This window comes from Puntigrus tetrazona, chromosome 4 (genome assembly GCF_018831695.1).
Source record: "Puntigrus tetrazona isolate hp1 chromosome 4, ASM1883169v1, whole genome shotgun sequence".
Taxonomy (NCBI): Eukaryota; Metazoa; Chordata; class Actinopteri; order Cypriniformes; family Cyprinidae; genus Puntigrus; species Puntigrus tetrazona.
The window spans coordinates 8,487,799-8,512,149 of NC_056702.1; the positions used below are offsets into that span (position 1 = coordinate 8,487,799).

Genomic DNA, 24,351 nt, shown 5'->3' on the forward strand with positions numbered 1-24,351 from the left:
CATATATATATATATATATATATATATATATATATATATATATATATATATATATATATATATATATATACATATATATATATACATAATAGAGTGTGTACTGTGTATTTTTATTTATTAAGTATATATGAATACGAACACATGCATGCATTTTTTTAAAAATACTGTATGTGTATTTATATATACATAAACAGTTATGTATTGCCTATTATGTAAGCAAAAGCCTATTTTTGATGAGATTAATTTTTGATAATTGTTTGATAGCACAAATTATATATATATAGGATTCCATTTTTATTTTTCTGGTTCTTTTTGATCACACTACTTGTCATATTAGTACATTTCTTTTCTCGTGACCTAAAATGACAAATGGTTAATTATACTGAAGAACGAGAAACACTATTTTTCTTCGGTCTAGCTTTACTACAAGATTTGTTGCTTCGTAATCCGTTTCAGAGATGCACGTTTAAGCTGTATGCTTCTCCCATTATTGTTCCCTTCTGGAAGAGACATAAATTGCAAGTAATTTGTAGGCAGAGCCCAGCAGATATTTCTATATGTAGTGTCAGCAGGGAAACCCCATCAGCCGCTCACTGTTCATTCATACAAAACGATTAGCTGGTGTATTTGAGACGCTTCGTTGCTGAAGGTGTAAACATATCAATACTTTCCAGCCTCTTCTTTTCATTAGTTAGCTATTAAAAGTGCACACGGATGGAAATTTCCCTTCAGCGGCTCTTAAAAGCATCCTAGCTTTCAGATGCAAGCGTAGCCAGCCAGTGTAGTCTCCGAACGTCATAGCAGTAAAGCAGCCTTATTATTTTTAAAGGGAGGGTTAACTAATCGCTCGGAAAGGTTCGTGGTCCGGCCCCGTTGTGAATCAATGGGACTTGACCTATAGCTGAAGACTAATTCATTCAACATTCCCCCACCCTGATGATTATAAATATCAAGGACAGTCTTCACAGTCTTCACTTTTGATCTTACCTCTGAGACCCAACAGCCGAAGAGAACGAAGAGACACTATGAAAGTAAGTCCACATTCATGCTGAAATTTGTCTCGTACGTGTTTAGCGATTCATTTTTAAACAGACCGAATAAGCTGATTTTATTTTAACATCAGGAATCTTGTATTGATACATGCGTGTATATTTAACAATGAAGTGAAGAGAGACTTCTATACAGCGCTATACAAGGCTCTTGATATATTATATATTCTAACACGACTTCACCCTTTCAGGATTTAAGGACTCTTGCGGCTTACGCACTCGCGCTTTTACTTCTGGCAACATTTGTGTCCCATTCATGGAGTGCACCCAAGGTATGATATAATATTATTCATTTAAACATTTTAATTCAAGCAATTCATTTCATTCAAGTTCTACATGAAAATGCAAATAATGTGGCATTTGTAATTATATTTTGACAGATTTTCAAAAAAAATTTCTAATTATAAAACGGTAATTATTAGCTATTTTTTAAAGTATGTTCTGCACAAAGCAGTGCAAATAATATTTTTTTATTATTATTATTAAAGGGCAGTTTCCAGCGTCGGAACTGGACACCCCAAGCCATGTTATATTTGAAGGGCACACGTATGTTACTATTGTTTTTTTTAATCATATTTGTGTTTAAAACTGCATATACGATTGCTTTCGCTTCTGTACGAGTTTAAATGAAACTTGTTGTTTATAACAGAGGGACGGCGCTTTGTGTCTGAAGACAGAAACGAAGGGGACTTGTATGACACTATACGCTTAGGTATGAATAATTATTTAAAAATCTTGCCGTTTTCTAATCGGTTATTTATGCCTTCTGAGACTTTAAAGTGCTAATAATTTTTGGCAACACTTTACAATAAGGTTCATTAGTTAACATGAACTAGAACTGAGCAATACTTGTACAGCACTTGTTCATCTCGGTTCAGGATTATTAAAATCGTGAGTTGTGTTTGTGAACATTACTTAATGCACCGTGAGCTAAGATGAGTTAACAATGATAGTATCTTTATGAACTAACATTAACAAAGATGAATAAATACTGTAATAAATGTACTGTTCATCGTTTGTTCAGGTTGGTTAATACATTAACAACTGACACCTTACTGTAGAGTGTTACCACTTTTTTAATACTAAAGAAACTAAGAATAATTGTAAGCTTGTAAATAAATATTGGTATTAATCTAAATATCCTTCTCCACAGAGTCACGCAGCCAAAACACAGAAAACCTGAGCATCTCTAAAGCGGCTGCATTTCTCTTAAATGTTCTCCAGCAAGCCAGAGACGAGGGTGAGCCTTACTGAAACCGGCTCGGAGAGCACCAACAACCCACTCTTTTCATCTGAATACTTCCAGTTTTGTGAGCCATGTGGAATTTCATGTTTTCAAGTTCATCCTCCGCTGCAGCGATGCCCCGTGTTTGACATCTCTGAAGGTTTATCACTCACTGTTCCACACTATTACCGCTAGATCTGAGTAATGTAGAGATCGGTGTGTCTCCAGATTGTTTATATGATTCCACTCGGACCGATTATTGAAATAACAAAGGCTGACAGTAAGGTATTTTTTAATTTCTTTATTTCTTTCAGGCGAAAGTATTAATAAAAGTGAATAATGGTTGTTTTTTCAAGACATATCTTGGAAAAGAGTATTTATGATGATTAAAATTATGTGTAATATAAAGTTAACTGTACAGATTTTTGTCCTATTCATTTTCTCATGTTAAATCGACATGTGAATTGACTGGTCTGTAAAATACATATTTGCGAATGTGTGAACATTTTCTCAATTAATTAAACTGAATTTGCACTGATAAGCACTACTGTGAGTGTGACTCTTTATAAAAACACGGGTGGAATTTTTTTGTGGTTGAACTTTGCTTTGCCAAAGTATTCGTAGCCTTTCATTCTTACACGTTATGTTATACAGCCTTTTGTTAAACTGCTTTAAATTAAGCAGAGCCCTTCTCCATCGGTTGCTCTGTTCAGCCAGCTCTACGAAAAGTCCTCCTAGTTGATCTAAACTTCTTCCATTATCTTTCTAAATCATACCTATTCAATTAAATGGGACACAGGGTAACTTCACCTGAAGTGTAGTAACATATGCAACATAGCAATATGAATGCCTCTGAGCTAAAATCTTCTCCCAAGATAAGGGTATGAATACTTATGCAATGGGACCTTTAAGTTTTATTTTTAATGAATTTGCAAAGATGTTTTGTTTTTGTTTTTTTTGCTTTGCCATTACGTTGTATAGAGTGTAGAATGAAGTGGAAAAAAGTAATTTAAAGCAGTTTAACATAAGACATCAAAATAAACCATGAGGGGGGAAAAAAAAAAAAAAAAAAAAAAAAAGGTAGGGGTATGAAAACTTTTGCAAAGCACTGTATGTAAAGGTGTCTTTTTCACATTAAAATTATTATAGCTAAATTTGGTTTAAAACACAAGATGTGTGTTTGGTAGCAAATTTCTATCAAAAAGAGACTTTTTTTAATAAACATTTCATGCATTTCATGGAAAGTTGTCAGTATCATAATATGATTTAAGTTCAACTGGAAAACTAATGTTACATTTTTATTTGTCCCGCTTTTGTTTTAATGACAGCAGCATTTGAATTGCACGAACTCTGCAAGTTCATGTCAAACCTGATGGTCATGTTTTTAAGCATGATTTCATCTCCGACGGAAGAAACAATCATAAGTACAAATGAGTTCGAAATGAGAACCATTCACATGGTTCGGTTTTCATCAGTTACAAGTTTAAAAGGGTTATTTAATCCCAGATTCTCGGTGTGATCGAATACCACTACGTTAAAGATATCTTCCCATTATAATAATCCATTCAAAAGCTGTATTCAGACAAATGTAGCACATTCTCAGAGGGCAGGGGTGTAAATATGTCCTAGAGTCTGAACTACTGGAGCAGGAGGGTGCAGATCTTAATTTCCATTTTCCAGCGGTTGTTTGCTCTTACCCTCAGGCTCTGCACCCAGAGTAAACGGTGCCTTGATGTTCTGCCTGTCCCTCTCCGCTTCCTCCTCTTCGTCATAGGTGTCGTCATCTTCCTCATCGCTGTGGTGAGGGGTGGAGTGGAGGGAAGCCGACGGGGATGGAGGGACGGAAGCAGGTCGGGGGTAACGGAAGCCTTGAGTCTGCGGAAACAAAAAGTTTTGGTCACTCAAACTGATTCGGAATTAAAATGAGCCACAATTGCATTAATTCATATATACTCCAGATGTATCTGCCACTTTAATTGTGTGTGCGGTCTTAGTAAAGCATATGTGTAGATCATCTGTGAGTGAGTCTGGGATCACCAGACTTCAAGAGATGGAGATCAAGTCATCTTCCTGTGCAGGTAAATGTTATCCTGTCAATTAAACTCAAGAATGAAGCTCAACAGACGTTCATCCTCATCAACGTCACGCATACATTCAATAACACAGGTCCAACACAGTGTATATGAAGTCTTTGTGCCACGCCACCATTAACTTGCTGACAATGATGTAAAAATATATAAACTTATTTTTTTTAGGTGTATTTGAGTACCAAAATACAATGCAGCACAACATTTTTTTTTTTCCAGAGCTGCTTATGGAAAAAAAATTCCCTAAGCAGACAACATAAGTCCTTGACATGCATGCAACCAGCATGAAAAAATTAAATGTCAAATATAGGGTTCTGTATGGACCGGATTTGATCAGAAATACAGTTAATACAACTTATTACATGACTAATTTTAGTAAAATTTGAATGTAAATAATACAATTTAGGATAACTGTTTTCTGTTTTAATGTATTTAATATTTTATTTATTCTAGTGATGGTAAAGTACAATTTTCAGCATCATAACTCGCTTGAACGTTCTGAAATCATTCTTCATACGGCGACTTGCTGCTCCGAACACTTCCTATTATTATCAATATTGTAATCAACAGTTGTAATGCATAATTTCTACTATTTGTCATTAGGCTTTCTTCGTGATGAATAGAAAGTAGCGTATTTAATATAATGTCCTTGCCCTTTAGAGTCATGCGTTGAAACTAAACGCACAGCTGGAGTGCATCAGTCCATAATGTTCCCTTTGAAAGCGATAGAAGGACACGATAAGCATTAATGTGCCTCTGAGAGAGAGAGTGTGTTAGCAGGGCTCACCGATGCGATGTTAAGGTGGTCCGTTTTGAATTTACCAGGGAAGGATCTGCTGAGGGCCAGATGTCGGGCGTGCATGTAGAACTAAGCGGAGAGAGACCGTATTAACCAATGGAGTAAAGTGAATCGGACCCGAATGAACAACCGAGACGATACTCACCCGTCCGAGGTATCTCCAGTCCAGCAGGTCAGAGAGTCTTTCCGTGCGGTTGCGCTGGATTATTCGCTGTCTACGCGACTGCTGGCAAAACGAAAACATGAACTGAGTCAGCTGGTTACACGACTCGTCCGCAGAACGGAAGCGCCGGTCCACAATGTAGATGCCTACAACGCATATACAGATACAACAGCATGAGCAGCTGACGTTAAATCAAATACGAAGTGCATTGATAACTGTATATAATAGACCAACTGTGCAAACAGTTTTAGAAAGCAGTTATTTGCTCACCATATTCAGAGGGGTCAGATACATGTTCCTCCATGAAACAGCCAAACCCAGACAGATTGGTGGTCACGCTGGGGATGCCCATGACGGTACACTCTCCTGAACACATTACGTTCAAGAAGATGAACAGTGAGACTCAGATAATGCAATATATGGTGCAAAAAAACCCTGATTGCTTTTTTCAAGTAACTAATAAAGTAATGCATTGCTTTTTAATATCACAGTAGCCAAGTTACCTTTTTTATTAAGTTACTTGGTTACCATGTTTTCAGTTACTTTGTTACTTCAGTTACTTGGTTTTCCCACTGACAAGTCTCCTGTTCCCCTGTTGAAAAAATATTTGCTGGAAAAGGGCTTTTTGTTTGACAAAAATAGAGCCTTTTATATTAAAACAAACAAGAAAGCTCAGCCCAGATTTAAAAAGTAACGCAAGACATTACTTTCCCTAAAAAGTAATTACTTTTTAAGGAGTACTTTTACAATGTAAAAAGTAACTTTCCCCAACACTGATTGCATGTATAGAAATCTGCACTTTAAAGAACATTTATGTATGAAATACAATTACAATATATATACAAAAGGACAACATATTATTAAGCGTGGTAATGTGTAGTCATTTTTTATATATTCAGTCTTTATTTGTTCCCTCCCAAAAACTCTTTGAAAATGGACCCATATTAATACGTAATCAATCAAATCAAGCTCACATTTTCACTGAAGTGTGAGATCTTGTATGTAAGAATGTGAGAGCTAATGAAATGATTGTGAAAGTGTGTGTGTGTGTGTGTGTGTTTCTGTGAAACCTGGAGTGTAGCCCCATGGTTCATAGTAAGATGGAAACACTCCCAGATGGCAGCCACGCACAAACTCCTCATAGTCCATGGGCAGCAAGGGGCTGGTGGAGGACAGGAACTCCGGATGGAACACGATCTGACATTTAGAATTTAGGATTTATGATTTAGAATTAATGATCGATACAAAACATAAAACCCAAGAATTCGATAATTTTGTATATTATTTTGTATCATAAGTCATATTTTGGTTTTCTTTACACAAAAAATTACGGTTGAACCATTTTAACAACGTCCTTACTATCTTTCTGGGCCTTTAACGTGTCTATGCAGAATCAGAAAGCCCTCAGATTTCATCAAAAATATCTTAATGTGTGTTCTGAAGGTCTTATGGGTTTGTTAATGGCAGACCTGACTTTTACATTTTTAATACCGAGCCCTACATTTTAGCCGCTTTTAATTAAAGTCTACCGGCCTAAGACGGATAACTGCTCACCTTCACTCGGTCATTGCGTCCGTTGAAAAGGCCGATGCGGCGGATGTTGCTCAGGATGGGGTCTGTGGAGTCATCCAGCATGTTGTGAGTTGTTACTGGAGGAAGAGAGTGTCTCTACGGAGAATAAAGGCATGCATACAGCTGCATGTGAGTGGATCTGACAAGGGAAGTGTACTGAAAATAAAAACAGCTATATATATATTCATTTGAAAAATCAAAAACGGCTGCCTGCTCTCCTGTGTTTCTACTTGCACCACTTTTAATGCTTTCTATACGTTATTTTTGCTATTAAATTCCAGGAGTGGGTCACTCACAGGAAGAGAGTGATCGGACTTTAACCCTCCAGAAATATTAGACTCATTTCTTACTCTCCCTCCTTCTTATAAACAAACACCAGCGCTAACGGATCAATAACTCTCCCCGAAATATTGATACCCAGATAAATCTAACCAGAGTGGCTGCATATTGACTGGCTGCTCATAACACTGCCATTAAAACGCTGTAGAATAAATCTCAGTAACACATTCAATCGATCGACTGCAGACAGTCAGGAAGCGTGGTTAAATACGTCACTAAGGTCTGTAGCAAGTAATGCAGCAGAGTGATGCAGGGGATTCCACCGCAGATTTACAGAGGCGTAGTGTGCCGATAATCACTATAACCTAAGGCTGACCTTTCATTAGAGTCCATTCATAAAAAAATATGCAGGGGAGGATGAATGAACGAAACCTGCCCACTTATTCATTAGTCCTCAGATGTATATCCTAGTTTGCCCTAAAACCCAACGATTAAGTGTTGAGGTCAAAAAGTGGAGTAAATAATAACTAGATTTTAAACATGACTTTTTAGTTTATTTCATAAACGGCTCCTCTTGTGATGTAAGAACTGTGTCGCGTTTTGTCTGACCTGCGTTGCATAAATGGCCCTCTTCATGATTGTGAAGTCATCTCTCTCCAGGATCTTGCTCATGTCCGGGATCTCGCCCCTGTGAATGCCGGAGAGCTTCATTAGAGGATATCCTATCTGAAATAACCCACTGACATTACACATTGTCATTACGAATTATCTGACGAGTCCCTGGAGAAGTGCAGCGTACTCTCATTAACACCTGGATGATGCTGTGAAATATCAACACCTGAAGGTTACGCAGACACTCAAGTTTATGACGTCAGATCGCTCATACTTCCTGTTAATCACCACGCACTGACAACATTTACTATCACGTCTATTTGAGCCTGGTTAAGGCAGCTCTGTGTGAGGAAATCACCGACCTTAACAAGCTCTCGTAAAGCCTTTTTCCAAACTTCTCCTTCACTGACTGAGCGGTGTCCCTGAGAGACAGACAGAAGATAATATTTGGGAAGTCTTACAACACTACAGCCGTCTAAAAACAAGAGGCATATCTGGATCATGGCTTCATTTCATTGACCAATAAATGGAAAGCTCATTCGGTATCAGGGTTCTCCTAGTGTTAGAAGATATAAGAAATAGAGACTAGCAAAATACAAAAGGATTCTTCACAAGTAAAAAGCAACTAAGAAACAAGGTAGTAAAACTGTGCTTTGGCCAATGGAAGATAACTTTACATGTGGCAATATATGTACAACATTTGTCACCACAAAAATAAAAATATGGGGAACAAAAACATTTTACGTTGTTTTTATTATTATTAAGAATGTATTAGTTTATAATGCATCAATAAATAATAATGTAGTTATATACATATACACACACACACACACACACATATATATATATATATACATACATAATATATATGTTATATTACAATTATATTTATAACAAGTCATAATAAATACTATTATCATTACTACTTAAAGGCATAAAACAAACTTAATTTAATATTTTTAAATTTATGTTTTTTTATATTAATTACTGTTAATGTTGTACACATACAAATATATATATATATATATATATATATATATATATATATATATATATATATATATATATATATATATTATTTATTTTATTTTAAATTATTATTTCATTTATTTTTTATTTTTAGTTATACAGAACTAAAATAGTATTATTTCATTAATACCAAGCGGTTACACACCATAGCTGCTTGCGGACAGCCTGTCCTTTGAGAGACTCTACGTTGAAGTTGTTGGTTTTGGCAGGCATGATGAAAAACACTACCACTGTAACGTCACTCTTGTGAACCTGTCACAAACACACAATCAGAACTGTTTTGCTTCACTACATTTAGTGAAGAAACAAGTGATTGCTGAAGTTCAGCAGTGACTTCATACTGTACCCTTAGCAAGTAGTTTAATCTGGACAGAGACTCGAGGAACAGATCTGCTCCTTTGTTAGAAAACTCGTATCGTCCAGCGATGAAAAAGAATAAGGTCTTTTCCAGATTGAAGTCCAGGTGGCTGCCAATGAAGAGGGATTATTTTGTCATTTCATTTTTAAAAAATGCACAAGTGTGCGTTACGGTGCAGAGAGAGAAGGGCTCTAACCCGTAGAAGTGACCCCTAACGAACTCCTGGATCTTGGCTTTGCTCATGGAGTGCAGGTTCTGGAACTCGTGCATGGCTGAGAACTTCCTCACATTCAGACCATTTGGGGTGACCACATCTGCACGGACCATAAAAGATCATGTTTGCGATCTCTTCGACATAATATATTTAGAAGCCAATCAGAGCAGGCTGAGTGCTTTGCATTGCAGGGGATACCGGTTTGTCTATGGAGCATATGATTGGCCTCCACGGCTGTGATCTGGGACACGGTGGTGAATACATGTGCGCAGTGTACGGCTGCTCTCTCCAAACAATACCGATGGTAGATCTGTCTCTCCCCTGCCTCTTGGTCAATGTTAAACTGCATGAAAAGGATAATAAAGTGAGCTAAGGTTATGCGGAGTCCTTTGGCGAAATACAAATCAAAAGTCTCCGAGCTTCCCCTCATCAGCAGGTGAAGGAAGTCTCTGCGGGGCCAGAAGGCAATCGCATCAGCCGGTAGATCATAAGATGCTGTCAATTATTCTTCAATCAACCCCTGCAACCTTCAGGCATGATGACCTTTATGCTCCCTACACCAGGCCCAATTATCACTCACACCTGCTCAGTTCCACCTCTAATAAGTGTTCACTATACCAACCCACTTGACGGATTTCTGTGGGACACACTTTAAATAGCAGAAAATGTGTATTGTACGTCTTACGTCTTTTGAATTGTTATTTTCTGTAAAAGACAATATGACTTAAAGTTATGCTTGTATTATTAATATAAATTCATACGATAAGCTAATGCATAATTAACATGAATATTGTACACGTATTACTAATGTTATTAATAACAACTTTTTTTAAGTATAGTTACAGTTTTAAAAACACACAGACACAAAAAAAAAAAAAAAAAAAAAAAAAAATGAAATCCTATTTTTCCCCAGCCCAATAATTATTAGTGATTTTTAAAAACCATACAGTTCTTAAAAATCGAGGCTAAATTAATTCACCTATCGATATCTATATACGTCCCTAGGGCTGGCCATTGAGTTTGTGGGACCCCAGGCAAGATCATTAAACTGGTGGCCTACTTTCATGATATTAGCAATATTGACATATTAATAAAACTACATAAATCAATAAAAACATGAATAAAATTACCCCAAATAAGCAAAACGTAGGTTTATGAAAAACATAATATGCATTTTTTTACTAAATTAAAATAAAATCCATGTAAATAAATAAAGAACATGTATGTTTTAGGTTCTGTATGATGGTCACCATTCTAACATTGTTTCATAACAATAAAAAACAGTGGCTCGTTGTGTTGGGGCTTGTTTTCATTGTGTTGTGGAGATGTTGTGTGCGCTGTGTTATGTAGATTTCGTCGTTTTGGAGATTTCAATCTATGGTGACAAACAAATGATCACAAGTTCAAACAAGGTTGCTCAAATGCTTGAGCGTTACAGTATCGGCGGATGCCTTTGAACGTGAACGCTTGAACACGAACACCTGCTGCACAGTGAACGAAGAGTGAAGAGAATTTAAAAATCATTGAAAACCAAGTGAGAATTTATGCATAACATAGGTCCGTATCAGCTCTAGGCTGCCCCTGTATATCCCCCGACTTATAACAGAACTAGTTATGATATATACACAGGTGTGCTATATATTGGGCCGGACAGTGAGGAGCTTTCGAGTCAAACAGGCTGAGGAAAGTGGTGTAAAACAATCCTCACCTTGTCCAGGTTGTTGTAGAAGTCTGCATTGCCGGCGCACAAGTACCGGCCCAGGAGGGTGGCGTGTGTGGTGAAAATGGTTGCTAAGGGAATCTTTCGGGAGCGGCTCAGCACAAGTCCTGTCCCGGCCTGCCACTCGTGGAAATGAGCAATTACGTTGAGAGTGTCCTGCAGCTGGTCTGTTAACTGCGGAGGGAGACAAACAGGTTGAACACCTCTCGGCACGTTCACTCCATCAAAGCACAATGCTTTATCCTACGAAGTTAACGTCCGCTAAATCGATTCGTATTTTGCCTAGGACAGACTAGAAAGGTTACGGGTGAAACGACAAGAACGATCCAGCGTAATTCGGGCAGGCAAAGTCAGATGCGTGGGGTTTAGAAATAGCGATTCTTCACCTCCTTGAAGAACCAGGCCACAAGCGAACCGAAGATGAGCGAGTCGTTGGCCTCCCTGTCGTGAAAGGGCAGCCCGATGCTGCACGCGCTCCACAGATCCCCCTTCCAGCGGTCCAGGTTCCAGGCAGCAGCCCCGATGTCAAAGAGGATGACGTACGGACTGCCCTCAATCAGCCAGCGGCCAAAGTGCACCTGCATGAGGAGAAGAAGTGAGGGCCAACCACCACAGGTGCAGTGAGGTCTCCTATTTTAACTGGTAACATTTTATATTCAGTCAATTTTATTGATTTATATTTTTTCTTTTATTCAGTATAGTTTATGTTCAGTTTGTTTAGAGATGCAGTTAAAGTTTTAGCAACTTTGCTTTTATTACTTTATCTGTTTAAATGTAAATAATTTTATTATTAAAATTTAAATATCCCATATATATATATATATATATATATATATATATATATATATATATATATATATATATATATATATATATATGAATGGTGATTTATATATGCATATGTGTGTCAAAATACATCCTGAATGAATTTAATACATTTTTACTAATTACTTACTATTACTAATAAAGACCATGTTGTTATAAACCATGGCATGAATATCTCAATAACCAAAAAAAGTTATGATTCCTATCTAAAGTGATACTCTAGCGTCATCTGTTGGTCAAAATGAGACCAACACAAATAAATAAACTGAATATTTTACTACTCGAATATACCGCATACATTTAAAAGCGGCTTTATTTTCCGATTAGCTTTAACGCTACCTTCTGATACTGGTCCAGCAGTCCTGTCAGTGCCTGATCAAATGACTACAACATAACTACATATAAGATGCAGCATCACTAATCACGTGTGCAATACCTGGCATCCGTTGTTAATCAAGGAGTCCATGGCAGCTTTGATGGCTTGATTTGGAGGTTCACATTTCTCCACCTGGGTCTTGAAGTTGTGTTCGTAGTAGGGTCCCATCATGATGTAGTTCTCTCCCCATTCGTCCACGGTGATCTTCGCTTTAGTCTGAATGACAGTGTATATACCCCCAACTGGAGACAGTTGTGAAGGGAATAAACCACGAAACAGAAGAGAAGCGGCGAGTTTTCAAAACAGATTCAGGTCTCAAAAATCTGACTATTGATCTCAGGCTTAATATTTAACCTGCTATACAGCCCCACTGATACAAGAGCGCATGCATTCTGCACACATGCACACATTTTTCTGAACGACAGCTCCGTCTTGTCAAACTATTTTCAAGATAATAGGGTGAACGGTCTTGAGGTCAAATGCACTTTCCAGGGGGCTAGGATTATGCAATACATTTAATTTTTTCATTTTTAAAGGGCACTTTTGGTAATGGACCTTCAGAAGCTTTAGTTTGCACACGATGCATGCATCACAGGTTATTTTCCATCCAAGCCATCACGAACAAATGATATCAGATATAATTTCTAGCGTCTAAAAGACGATTATTATGTGGTGGAAATGAAGGCTGTGGAAAGGTACATAGTAATTGTAGAATAAAATGGCCTACGTGTATTTGTCAGGAAAAAGCTAATCTCACACCTAGCTTATCAAATACAATCATATATTATTTTTCATACCTTTTGACAAAACTCTCTTTCTCTCTCACACACACACACACATTTTAGCATTATAAAAGCTAAATAAAAGTGTATAGTTACATAATATAGCCCACAAATCAATAGGAAAATGAACATTTGTTGTAATTTTGAATATTAACTATTATGTTTCTGGGTAAGACACTATTTCGATGGTCCACTTTAGACATTCTTCTAATAGTAAGTAACTTTGCAACTTTAGCAGTCATTAGAGTATTAGTAGACTGTCTGATAACTTCAAACATTTTATTTGGATGGGTCCACAACATACAAAGTTGCAAAAACTTTGCAAGTATAGTTGAACTTACTCTACTAACCCTAAACCTATCCTAAGTCTACTCTGAGAGTAGTGGCAAATGAATGAGAATTATTTGACATGTATTTAGTAGAATGTCTAAAGTAGACTACCAAAATAAAGTTTAGCCTATTTATGTAATAAAATGGCCTGTATATTTGTTTGGCAGAGGTTAATCTCATAGCCAGAATGCATTATGAATAAATTATGCACACACACACAAATAAATAAATAAATAAATAGATAAATGTAAAAAAAAATTCTTACCCTTATTAGTAACTTCCCACGAGACCTCGAAAAGCAAGAGGTCTTGCACAGGTAGACTTTCCTCTTCCCATAACGGAAGTCCACTTAATGACGTTACTGACAAAGATCTGGATAGTCGCATCTCACAAACTCAGTTTTGTTTTGTTTTTTTAATCGGTCAGCTGCTGTTGCAAATGCGAAATGGGCCAAATCGGTTACTGTGGTAAGAAGCTAATACCATTCAACGGTCACAAAGAGAGTTTCTCTTCAAGTTCATGGAGCGCCCGGAGGTCCTGGACACGCTGTGAGCTGTTGCTCTGTCTCTTCCTCTAACCTTTGGTGAAGTCTAAAAAAAACGGCCTGCGTCTGAAGTCCACAGATATGAAGGAGAAAGATTTAGCCGCAGCGCGCGAGCCCCTCTGACCCGGACGGCACGTGCGCGCGCACTACTCTTTTGGTCCATACTTCTGTAAAACAAACAGCATATCCCAGTGGGTTAGCGTTGATATATCCTTTTTTTCCACAAGACTAGTACATTAAAAAAGGTAAGAAAAATAGACAAAGTAGCCTAAATACACAAGTTATGACGCATGTCTACGCGTGTTTGACTTTTAACGACAACATTTGTTATTTGTTTTATAGAGAAAACAGGCTTTTTACGTAACAGTCTGGAGTCTGTGTTGCCTTAAAGGGGATCCATTAAAGGTCACACAGAGAGAATTAAGCTCTATAGCAAATAATAAGAATAAAAATAAATAAAATGCCAGACAACCAAAAAATTTAATTAAATGAAAAACCATACTGATAGATAGATAGAAAGATAGATATGTTTTATAGGATGTTCATTACCTCTCAAAAGACATTTCTGCTATGTTTCTTAAAACAAAATAATGAAAAAAAGCACTGTCAAACCATTCTGCGTATCTATACTTTTCCTGAAAAGTTTATCATTATGTTACCACTATCAATTATTATTATTATTTTTTTTACATTCAGTAATTTCAATATATTTACATTCAGGAAACACGCGTGCACGTGTCTGGTCAGCTATCCTTGTAGGGGACTCTCCATAGGTGCAACAGTATTTATAACTGTACAAACCATCTTTCCAATCTCCCTACACCTAAACCTACCCCTTACAGGAAACTTTCTGCATTTTTACTTCCTCAAACAAACTCATTCTGTATGATTTATACGCTTTTGCACCCATGGGCACCTCGATTCAGGTCCCACCGTGACACGGGTCCCCATGAGACTGCGTGTATTCACAAAAATACAAACCAAACCACACACACACACACACACACACACACACACACACACAGCCTTGAAGGCCGAGGGTAAAAAGCTCTTAAATGTACTAAAAACCCTGGCACTTTTGCATAATTCATACTCACACCATGCAAGATAATGTGTTGTCACATTACGCCAGGAATATTGTCTTGTTGTTATGATATCCAGGCACCATCTTATTACCATGGCAAGATGGCAATGAAAGTTTACTATATTTTTCCCACAAGGCACTGAAAATGACCGTGATTGTACCCCATTACACAGGCTGCATTCATGTTTTCCTGCTACAAGCCCTTATTTTACTTTCAGATCATATTTTCCCTTGCACCGAATGCGACAAGACTCAAATTAAAATGTGTGATGCGCCTAAAACCACACATAATGTGCTTTTGGTAGGTTATGCATCAAACTATTTGAATAATCGCAGCCTGCAATTTACCACAGGATTTCCAAGAAGGAAAAAAGCTCATATTTTAGCAGTCAAAATGCTCTGCGTGAAGCTACAGGGAGGTCCTATTTGCCACAGTCGTGCATGTAAAACAAGGTCAGAGGATGTCACCGGCAAAGCTTTATATTGAAGGAGGACAGGGGAAGCATGGATTTGCTCGCTGAAGAGAGAAAAGCCCAGCTGCGCTTCATAAGCTTCACGATTCAGCAGTATGAAAATCAAGGCACTGATTCTCTTCATGTCTGCGATGATCTGCCAGTCCACAGCTTCGAGAGCACCGTTCACCGACATGGACGCATCCGAGCCCGTTCCAGGTAAGGACGCCGCTCGCGATCAAAATGCATGGAAATTAAATCAAACGCACGCTTGTTAGAAAGCGCGCCGAGAAGGAAAAAAAAAGGCATATCTTGTTTTCCAGACTCCAAGCAGCGCTTTCTCTCCATGCAGCGAAGGCAGTTCGACGAGCCCAGCACTTCGGACGACGCAAGCCTTTGCTTTTTCTTCCAAGAAAAAGACGAGTCGAGTCACATCTCCTGCAAGCATCGGTTAACGCGCAGCAAGTTCAACTACAACCCGTTCGGGCTGCGCTTTGGGAAGAGAAGCGACGCAGCGGCCGCGGACACGGACGGACCCAAACACAAGCACCTGCTGCCAATCATGCTTTACCTGAGGAAACAATTAGAAACTTCTTGAAAGTCGCTCTTCTGTCAGGCGGAAGGATGCTTGGTTGAAAACTGGGGGTAATTATTTCAGGCGCGCTTTGCCTGTTATTATGCTTTTTTTTTCAGTTTTATGGCGCACTTGTTTCACTGAGTTGCTGTATTTGTGCAATAAACGTTTTATATTGTTTGATGGCTTTAAGGAGATATGCATTTGTGACTGAAGGTGTGCGAATGAGAGGGAGCTTGAATTAAGTTTGACAGGTTGAGCGTGACCTAAATGGATAGTTTTTAGACACCTATTAATGCTTCTTAAATATTTCGGTAACAACTTTAGATGCACAAGTATCACTTTTGTTCTTTTCAGAGTACAAAAATGCTTTAATTTTAACTTAAATATTTAAATGTCACGTTTAAGACGGCAACAATTAAAAAAAAGAGGCAAAAGCAATTACGCGATATGTAAATTTATCTTAAAAAGCATTATTATATAAATGTGCACAGCTTATTTGATAGATTTATCATCACAAAATGTTCCTATGAGTGCTTGGAGACCACAAAAACAGCCAGCAGACAGATTTGAACAGGTTTAAATTTATTAATTTGATCTTTTACACTCACATGATCAACACTTACAACATGATTCAGAAGAATGAATACACTTGTATCTCTCTCTCTTCAATCCCTTCTCCTCTTGACTTAAACAGAAAGACCCAAGAACGTTCCCTAATGAACTCACCCAATTATGTCTAGACAAGAGAGGTGTTGGTTCTTTCTTTATTGCCCACACAGAGCGACTAGGTTAACAAGTGCAAATGTGAAGAACCAGAGATGTTTCCCTTTGATCATTCTCTTTAGAAGAAGAAAAATTCCACATTTTGGATTATTACTGTGCCTACATTAACCACCACGAAAAAAAGAAAAAGAAAAGAGAAATACTTCAAAGCAACCGTGTCCAAAAGCAAGTGAGAAGAAAGGACAGACACCGAGTTAGAGAGTGTGTAAAGATACCCGGGGAGTGTGAGCGGAGTCAAGGGAAGGAGTGCACGGTGTCCCGCGGCTGGTCTACAGGTCCTTAAGGTCTTTCTGGATACCCCACAGAGTGTCTGCGCTCTTCTTCAGCTGAGAGATTTCTTCGTCGTTCAGGGTCATGTTGATGACGCTGCCCACTCCGCTGCTGTTCAGCACACAGGGCAGGCTGAGGTACACCTCCTCGCCGATACCGTACATGCCCTGCAAACCGTACAATAGGAAACCCGTGATCACTAATAACAGGTTCCAGATTCATTCGGTGCAGTTGAAGAGAACAACTCTAGCATGATGTTAAACGAAGCGTAAACTCCTCTCACCTTCACCATGGTGGAGACAGGGTGGACCCGGTTCAGGTTCTTCACAAGGGTCTCGGTCAGGTCGGCCACACTGAGGCCGATGGCCCAGTTAGTGTAACCCTTCAGCTTGATCACTTCATAAGCACTAAGAGAAGACGGCAGCAACTAATTAACATTAGATATCTACTTAAGGTTTTTTACGCCTGTCATGCTTTTCCAATCCTTGCAGCTGCTGTTTTTTTCTAAATGCACAAGGAGAATACGGATCACAAGATCAGCGCCCACATATCCCTACTATATAAGCAGTTTGTATTTGTTATTTAGAATACAAGTAGGCAAAAAAAGCAAACGGGAGAGATGGAAAATCTGAAGTGCGCATCTGATTAACACTTAACTAAGCGCCCCATTATGGATTTCTGAAAATGACCTTTCATGCAGTGTGTAACAGACACACAGTGAATAAAAACATCTCCTGCAAACTTTTAAATCTGAAAGTGCACCACGTATAAAATGTTACTGTCTCTCAAAAGGGGGAGTCGAGCCTCAAGCCTCATGATATTACTGTATTGTCTGCTCACTCATTGGTCTTTTCCCATTGGTCTAAATGAAAATGCTAATTCATTCTTTGCCACAAAGAGCACAAACAATGCTTTATATGAAATCACCCAATCACAGGATTAATCACGGAACGAATCGCTTGGGAGTAAGGTAAAAATAAATGATACTAGTTTTTCACCATGCATGCCTTTCAACCTGTTGTTTAGGACTCCTAAAACCAAAATATTAACTTTTCACAACCCATAATAGGGGCCCTTTAAAATGTGTCCGTCTCAACCGCACTGTAGTCAACTAAACTCTATTAATGTATATTCCTAATTTTCAAACAGTCAGATAAAAGAGCCTATATGACTCAGGATTGAGACTTGCCTGTCCACAACCATCTTGTGAGCTTCCTTCCAGTTCTCGCTGTCTTTATCTGTGCCAATGTCAGGGTTGAGTTTCTGCAGGCTGACTCCAGCAACATTCGCTCCGCTCCACACAGGCACTGTTAAACACACACAAAAAGCCCTCTTTCAAAAACTAAACATGCTGTAAACGACTGAAACACCGTCACATCGTCCAGCAGTTCACATTCAGCCATTTTAAGATTCGTTTCACCCACACACTCATATTTCTTCATTCAGCTGCCCCTCTCACCGCTAGAGTCTCCGTGCTCTCCCAAAATATAGCCGTTGAAGCTGCTGGCATGGATGCCCAGCTTCTCGGCCATGATGAAGCGGAAGCGAGCAGAGTCCAGGTTGGTCCCGCTGCCGATCACACGGTGCTTTGGCAGGCCGCTCAGCTTCCAGGTCACGTAAGTCAAAACATCCACTGTACGAACACAGAGACAACCACGGTTACTATTAATACACTGCAGGAAGCTGAAATGGACACAGATTTAGAGTGCCATTTAGGTTTGTTTTGCATCTTTGGCTAGAAAGAACTAGAAAAACAAAATACAGATAACGCAATTACAAAAATATTATTTTACCAGGTAATTTGACACATTTGTTTGGACAACTTTATTCACAATGAGGTGTGGAATTGAATTGAAATGAATAAAAAAAAAAGAAATAAAAGAAGCAGGCCGTGTGTTTTCGCTCACCTGGATTGGACACCACGATGAGGGTGCAGTCGGGACTGTATTTGACAATCTGAGGGATGATGTGTTTGAAAATGTTGACGTTTCTCTGCACAAGGTTCAGTCTGCTCTCGCCCTCCTGCTGACGCACTCCGGCCGTCACCACCACGATACGAGAGTTAGCGGTCACCGAGTAGTCTGTCGACCAAAAACAATTACCACTTCAAACTCTGATTACCCGTCATGTGCTGAACAAATAAACTAGCATGAAGGCACATGCGCCACTGTTCTGTAAACTATCACAGGAGAAATCTAAGCTTAGTATATTCATAAAAAATTTAATCAGATGAAACTAAGAGTTCAAATAAAGTGCATCCCACCCTTATCAGCCACAATCTTAGGCGTCTTGAGGAAGAGGCTGCCATGTTGCAGATCCAACATCTCCCCCTTCAGTCTGTCCTCCACAACATCAACCAAAGCCAGCTCATCTGCAAGCTCCTACAAGACCATATGAAACATTATTACTTGAAATACCTGACACAATTTCAGTACAAAAGGTGTGGTCACGGGGGAAGAAGGCAGAGAATACGACTTGAATCTGCACAGGGAACGTTTTTGCCCTCAAGTGAAATTCCCCGTGGATTTCGCCAAACAACGGTAAACATGACCACACCTTTATTTCAATACCATAGAAGCCAAAAAAACAGTTGGATGATAAAGACTCAATCATTCGATAACGCCTTGGTTCAGTTTGGGTGTTTAATCTAGTCAGTCTCTTCTCCAAATCTGATACTGTCCAGTGCTTGGACACTATGTATTGTTAAAAGCGCGATATAAAGGTGATTGATTGATGAAGATGAGGATCTCTTACCCGGAGTAGGATGCTGACGGCACACGCCATGCCCACCTGTCCCACGCCAACAATTGTGACTTTGTTCCTGGGGGGCTCAGTGGGGCCGCTGGCCAGGGGGGTGATCAGTTTCTGCATTACTGAGGCCATGATCCCGCTGCAAGAACAGGACCCGTCACGTTCACAATGCAAACTATTAGGAGCATACGATCAAAATGTAAAAAAAAAAAAAAAAAAAAAGAAAGTGACAGGAATCTGTGGGGTAAATGTTAACCGGGAAGAAGTTGCAGTTAAACTCGACGTGGTCAGGCAAAGGTAACAAGGTCACCCTCATTTGCAGAATCTGTAACTCCATACTGAGAAAATTAACCACATCATTAACCACATCCTAAATTGAAAGCTGGGGCCTACTCTGTAATATGATTAGCCACTGGAGTCAGGTCACTCTGCCCCCCTTTGCTAAATCTAGACAAACCGAAGGAGTGTTTCTATGCACAAGTTTATTTAAGCAATGTGTGTTCGTTTTAGTCAATGTCAAAAAACAACAACAGCTATTACAGCCAACTATAATTAATAATTTGTGGCATCTAATAGACTTCTAGACGCATTACGATGTTTAGACTGTTAGGATTCCCTCCATTCAAGTTTATTACAGTTGACCAGACAAACCTAGACGAGACAATCAGGCTTATGAGCATGCCAAACCGTTCACGTGACGCTAATCCTCAATGGTCTCATGAGGATTACGTTAAGATATTATCTAGAAAATGTTAGATATCGCTACCATAAAAGTGCAATTCTCCCTGGCCATAACACAGCTACATCATAACGGTTGTGTGCTTCTATCTCCAGAGCTTATCTTGGAATGCTGCTGCTAATAACACTAGTCACTTAGTGAATGGAGAGCCTATCTTGAGCTACTGATATTGCTAAATAATTTCAATATAATTTGTTTAACAATATCAGTAAATAAAATAATAAAAAAAAAAAAATAATATATATATATATATATATATATATATATATATATATATATATATATATATATATATATATATATATATTTATTTATTTATTACACTTACGTTTTTGTACGTATTTATAACTTTTTTTTAAAAAAAAGTGTTTAAATTAAAATTGTAAACAATTCGAATAAATGTTTCAGATGCAAAAATAGCATGCTAGTTGTCGATGTGTACACCACAAAATCTTAATTGCCCAAACATCAGAAAACGAGATAATAAAACCTATTTTGGCGCGTGTGAAAGCCACCATGACGCAACTGTCCTTATGACGTCCTTGACTTTTCAGAAGCCGCGATTGCGTTTGAAAACAAACATTAAATTGTAAAATCGCGTTGGTGATCGATCTGCTCTCATTTTAAGCGCCTCGAGTTAATCATGCGTCCGCCGCTCGGCCTGCCTCCATCAGCTCTTCCTAAACAAGGCCAAATTCAAGTTCACCGTGCACTCTTCTCCTCCATGTTCGCGCATGCACCACACTCACGCGCCCTTGGTCGCTCGTCTAACGATTTAGACCGGAGACGCGATCGCCGCTCCACTTTCAACGCAGCCGAGGACGCTCGATCCGGGGGGCCGCGACCATCACTAAACCGCGCGTTCATCCGCCGCTCTTCAATGTCGACGACACGTCGACGACGGTGCACGCGAACAACGCAAATCGAGAGAACGCGTTCAGTCGAGGCATGTGCGATGCGACAAAATAGCCATTCGAAACATGTACCTACATTTGTTGCAGGAATGTCAGATAAGTATCCTTAGCTGCAGGAAGGGCAGTGAGAGCCGCTGAGCACCGGTGAGCGAGCGAGCGTGCGTGCGCGGTCGCGTGAGTCGCGGAGGAGGGGGATTTGAGCGCGCGCTGCGCTACGCAGAGAGCGTACGACCTAGTGTTTCTAGTGCATGCGATGCCCTACTGATATGGGGAATATGAGAACGACAGACCGGCCCACTTTCCCCTTGGAGAGCTATGTCAAGGATTTCATTGTGATCATAAAAATACTTCCTCTTCAGCGACCTTGCGCCTCAGCGGCACCTGTGTTACTTGCGCACACGCTAGACTCGTATGGGCATGATGCGCTTTCATCTCGTTGCGTGCAATGCCGGTCGCCCAGTGGATTCGCTGGAACTGTTTGTTATGCAACCGTGATCTATCCTAAACATATCCAGATGCCCGCCATAAAAAAAAAGACATAATAATAATGTTTGCCCACTTTAATGTAAAGCGGACACGAGCCTACCGCGAAAAAAACAAAGGTTGAAACAAAACCAAGAATGCTTTAAAGCTAAACGAAAAGCTGAATGAAAACAGAGCAAAACAAAAATATGTCAACATAACTTTATTTCATTTTGGAACCAGATAGATAGATAGATAGATAGATAGATAGAATTGTGCTATGGCAACAGTTGTTTACCTTCTAGTGATCAAACAATAGTTTCTTAACTCCTAAATATGGAGACCAATGAGGCTCCTGTTCCTCCCACTGGCTTGTCCAATCAGAACATCCATCAGTCAGGGACATCTGAGCAGCATTAAGGGCATTGTCATTATTTGCTTAAAAGGAAGAGCGTCTGTGCATACGTTAAACAAGGGAGGGAAATGAGTTGAAATATAACAAATGGAGAAAGATGGAAAAGAAAAGAGTGTGTGTGTGTGTGTGTGTGTGTGTGTTGGGGAGATTACGGGACACCTTGCTGTCTAGTTAGTGCTGGGTTTTGGGGAAAGAGTGTGTAATAGGCCGTGTGTATTACATAACCGTTGGTACCCCCAGGTCTTGCCATCCTGTTTACTCTCTCTCTCGTGTTGTTTGAAAGTTGTTTTACTAAAATGACCAACAGAAGTAAGTCCTACAGTTTGGGACAAAGGGTGATTAAATAAAGGCTGATTATGAGGCAACCGCGCTGTCAAAGAGCGCTTGCCTCGCACGGAGTTCATCTACATTGTGTCAGTCCGGCTAAATTTAGATTTTCGCAGTCTAAAAATGGCACTTTGCAAATACCGGAGTGCAAATGCAACCTGAAATCGGTGATCCCATGCTAGTTGAGAAATGTAAGTTAAATATTTATCTATTGCCGTGGCCGATAAATGTATTTAGTGTCTAAACATTGCATTGGGGTCGTCCCTCGTTGCTGTAATTCACCTCATTTGTTCCCACCAATCAGTGAGCACCAGCCCGCCACCCATTTACCAGCAGCCAATCACTGGCCTGCTTATAAGCATCAGAAAGAGAGAGGGGTTAATGAGGGAAGCTGGAACATGGGAAATTGCATAGGGATTCTTCCATGTGTCTGCCATTGTGAAACATTGATGTAGTACGTTTTATATCGGTAAAAGAACGTATGTATACAGTCTTCCCCTACTGCATTAAACCAAGGCATGTCATTCGTTTTCCAGCGTCTAATGCCTCTCGTGGAATATCCTGTGGACATTAATGAGCCCATGTGACCCGGCGAGAGCACTGCATACTGTTTGAGACTGACCTTCATGAGACGAGGGTTGTGACAACAGAGAGAGACAGACACATTAGCTCACACTCACATGCACAAATACACACAGGATGGTATTTGCTGGTGAAGCTGTGCAGGTCTTCTCTCGGCCCAAATGTTCTGCCTTTAATGCCTTTATAAAGTATTATAAATGTGGTAACAGGCTGCATTTGTTATACATTATTGGAAAATTAAAACACTGTATGCATTTAATGTCAGTTGGTTGATCTAGTATGGACTGAAAATAAAAAGCAGTATATTTTTTATTAACTAACATTAACAACAATTAATGCTATAGTTAATACATTATTTAAATTAGATTAAATTATCTTGTTCTATTCATTCTAGCTGAAAATGGAGCCTTATTGTGGAGCGTTACCATAAATGTTCACAAACCACATCTTTATTTTTGTCAATTATGAAGCTAAAACTAAAGCATCATCATTACCGCCTAAGTAATAACAGATCTCAGTACTGTAAAAAAACTTAGTAAATTAAATTTAGTAAATAAAACAAAGATTACAAGAGTATATTTTACAAGATCAGAAGATATGACAAGATTTACAACTTCAATATGTCATTAAAATGTTTATACTAATAAATATATATACTAATACAGCTATTCACTGTCAGTATATATATATAATTTTAAGTTCACTATAATTAATAACAGTTTAAGTTAACAATAATAACCCTGTTTCTAACTAAACATTTCATTTAAATGCTTTATATATATATATTATTATATATATATAATTATTATTATATTTTAAGTTCACTATAATTAATAATTTAACTATAACCCTGTTTCTAAATAAACATTTCATCCATATGCTTTATATATATATATATATATATATTATATATATTTATAAGTTCACTATAATTAATAATAGTTTAAGTTAACTATAATAACCCTGTTTCTAACTAAACATTTCATCCAAATGCTTGAAGACAAGCTCAACTCTATCTGTTGTAATTTCAT

General features: G+C 38.6%; 4 protein-coding genes across 4 annotated transcripts; 2 read left to right on the forward strand and 2 right to left on the reverse strand.

Moving 5' to 3' along the window:
• The first annotated feature begins 112 nt into the window (after window positions 1–112).
• On the forward strand, window positions 113–2,815 carry spx (spexin hormone). Its single transcript, XM_043237150.1, has 5 exons — window positions 113–1,031; window positions 1,241–1,321; window positions 1,538–1,595; window positions 1,699–1,761; window positions 2,203–2,815. The coding sequence occupies exons 1-5, from the start codon at window positions 1,026–1,028 to the stop codon at window positions 2,301–2,303; spliced, it is 309 nt and encodes a 102-aa protein (XP_043093085.1). The 5' UTR covers window positions 113–1,025; the 3' UTR covers window positions 2,304–2,815.
• Window positions 2,561–14,140, reverse strand: gys2 (glycogen synthase 2). The gene is made up of 16 exons (XM_043237148.1): window positions 13,686–14,140; window positions 12,369–12,550; window positions 11,494–11,685; window positions 11,096–11,281; window positions 9,586–9,730; window positions 9,370–9,487; window positions 9,162–9,282; window positions 8,961–9,067; window positions 8,149–8,208; window positions 7,784–7,862; window positions 6,878–6,991; window positions 6,394–6,520; window positions 5,594–5,689; window positions 5,306–5,469; window positions 5,149–5,229; window positions 2,561–4,149 (listed from the first exon to the last, which is right to left on the reverse strand). The coding sequence occupies exons 1-16, from the start codon at window positions 13,804–13,806 to the stop codon at window positions 3,937–3,939; spliced, it is 2,106 nt and encodes a 701-aa protein (XP_043093083.1). The 5' UTR covers window positions 13,807–14,140; the 3' UTR covers window positions 2,561–3,936.
• Window positions 14,141–15,067: 927 nt separating this feature from the next.
• kiss2 (kisspeptin 2) lies at window positions 15,068–16,249 on the forward strand. Its single transcript, XM_043237149.1, has 2 exons — window positions 15,068–15,719; window positions 15,824–16,249. Exons 1-2 carry the CDS (start codon window positions 15,617–15,619, stop codon window positions 16,096–16,098), a joined length of 378 nt encoding a protein of 125 aa, XP_043093084.1. The 5' UTR covers window positions 15,068–15,616; the 3' UTR covers window positions 16,099–16,249.
• A 393-nt stretch (window positions 16,250–16,642) lies between these two features.
• ldhba (lactate dehydrogenase Ba) lies at window positions 16,643–21,768 on the reverse strand. Its single transcript, XM_043237670.1, has 8 exons — window positions 21,611–21,768; window positions 19,885–20,020; window positions 19,394–19,511; window positions 19,038–19,211; window positions 18,590–18,763; window positions 18,320–18,437; window positions 17,414–17,537; window positions 16,643–17,297 (listed from the first exon to the last, which is right to left on the reverse strand). The coding sequence occupies exons 2-8, from the start codon at window positions 20,011–20,013 to the stop codon at window positions 17,130–17,132; spliced, it is 1,005 nt and encodes a 334-aa protein (XP_043093605.1). The 5' UTR covers window positions 20,014–20,020; window positions 21,611–21,768; the 3' UTR covers window positions 16,643–17,129.
• Window positions 21,769–24,351: the final 2,583 nt, after the last annotated feature.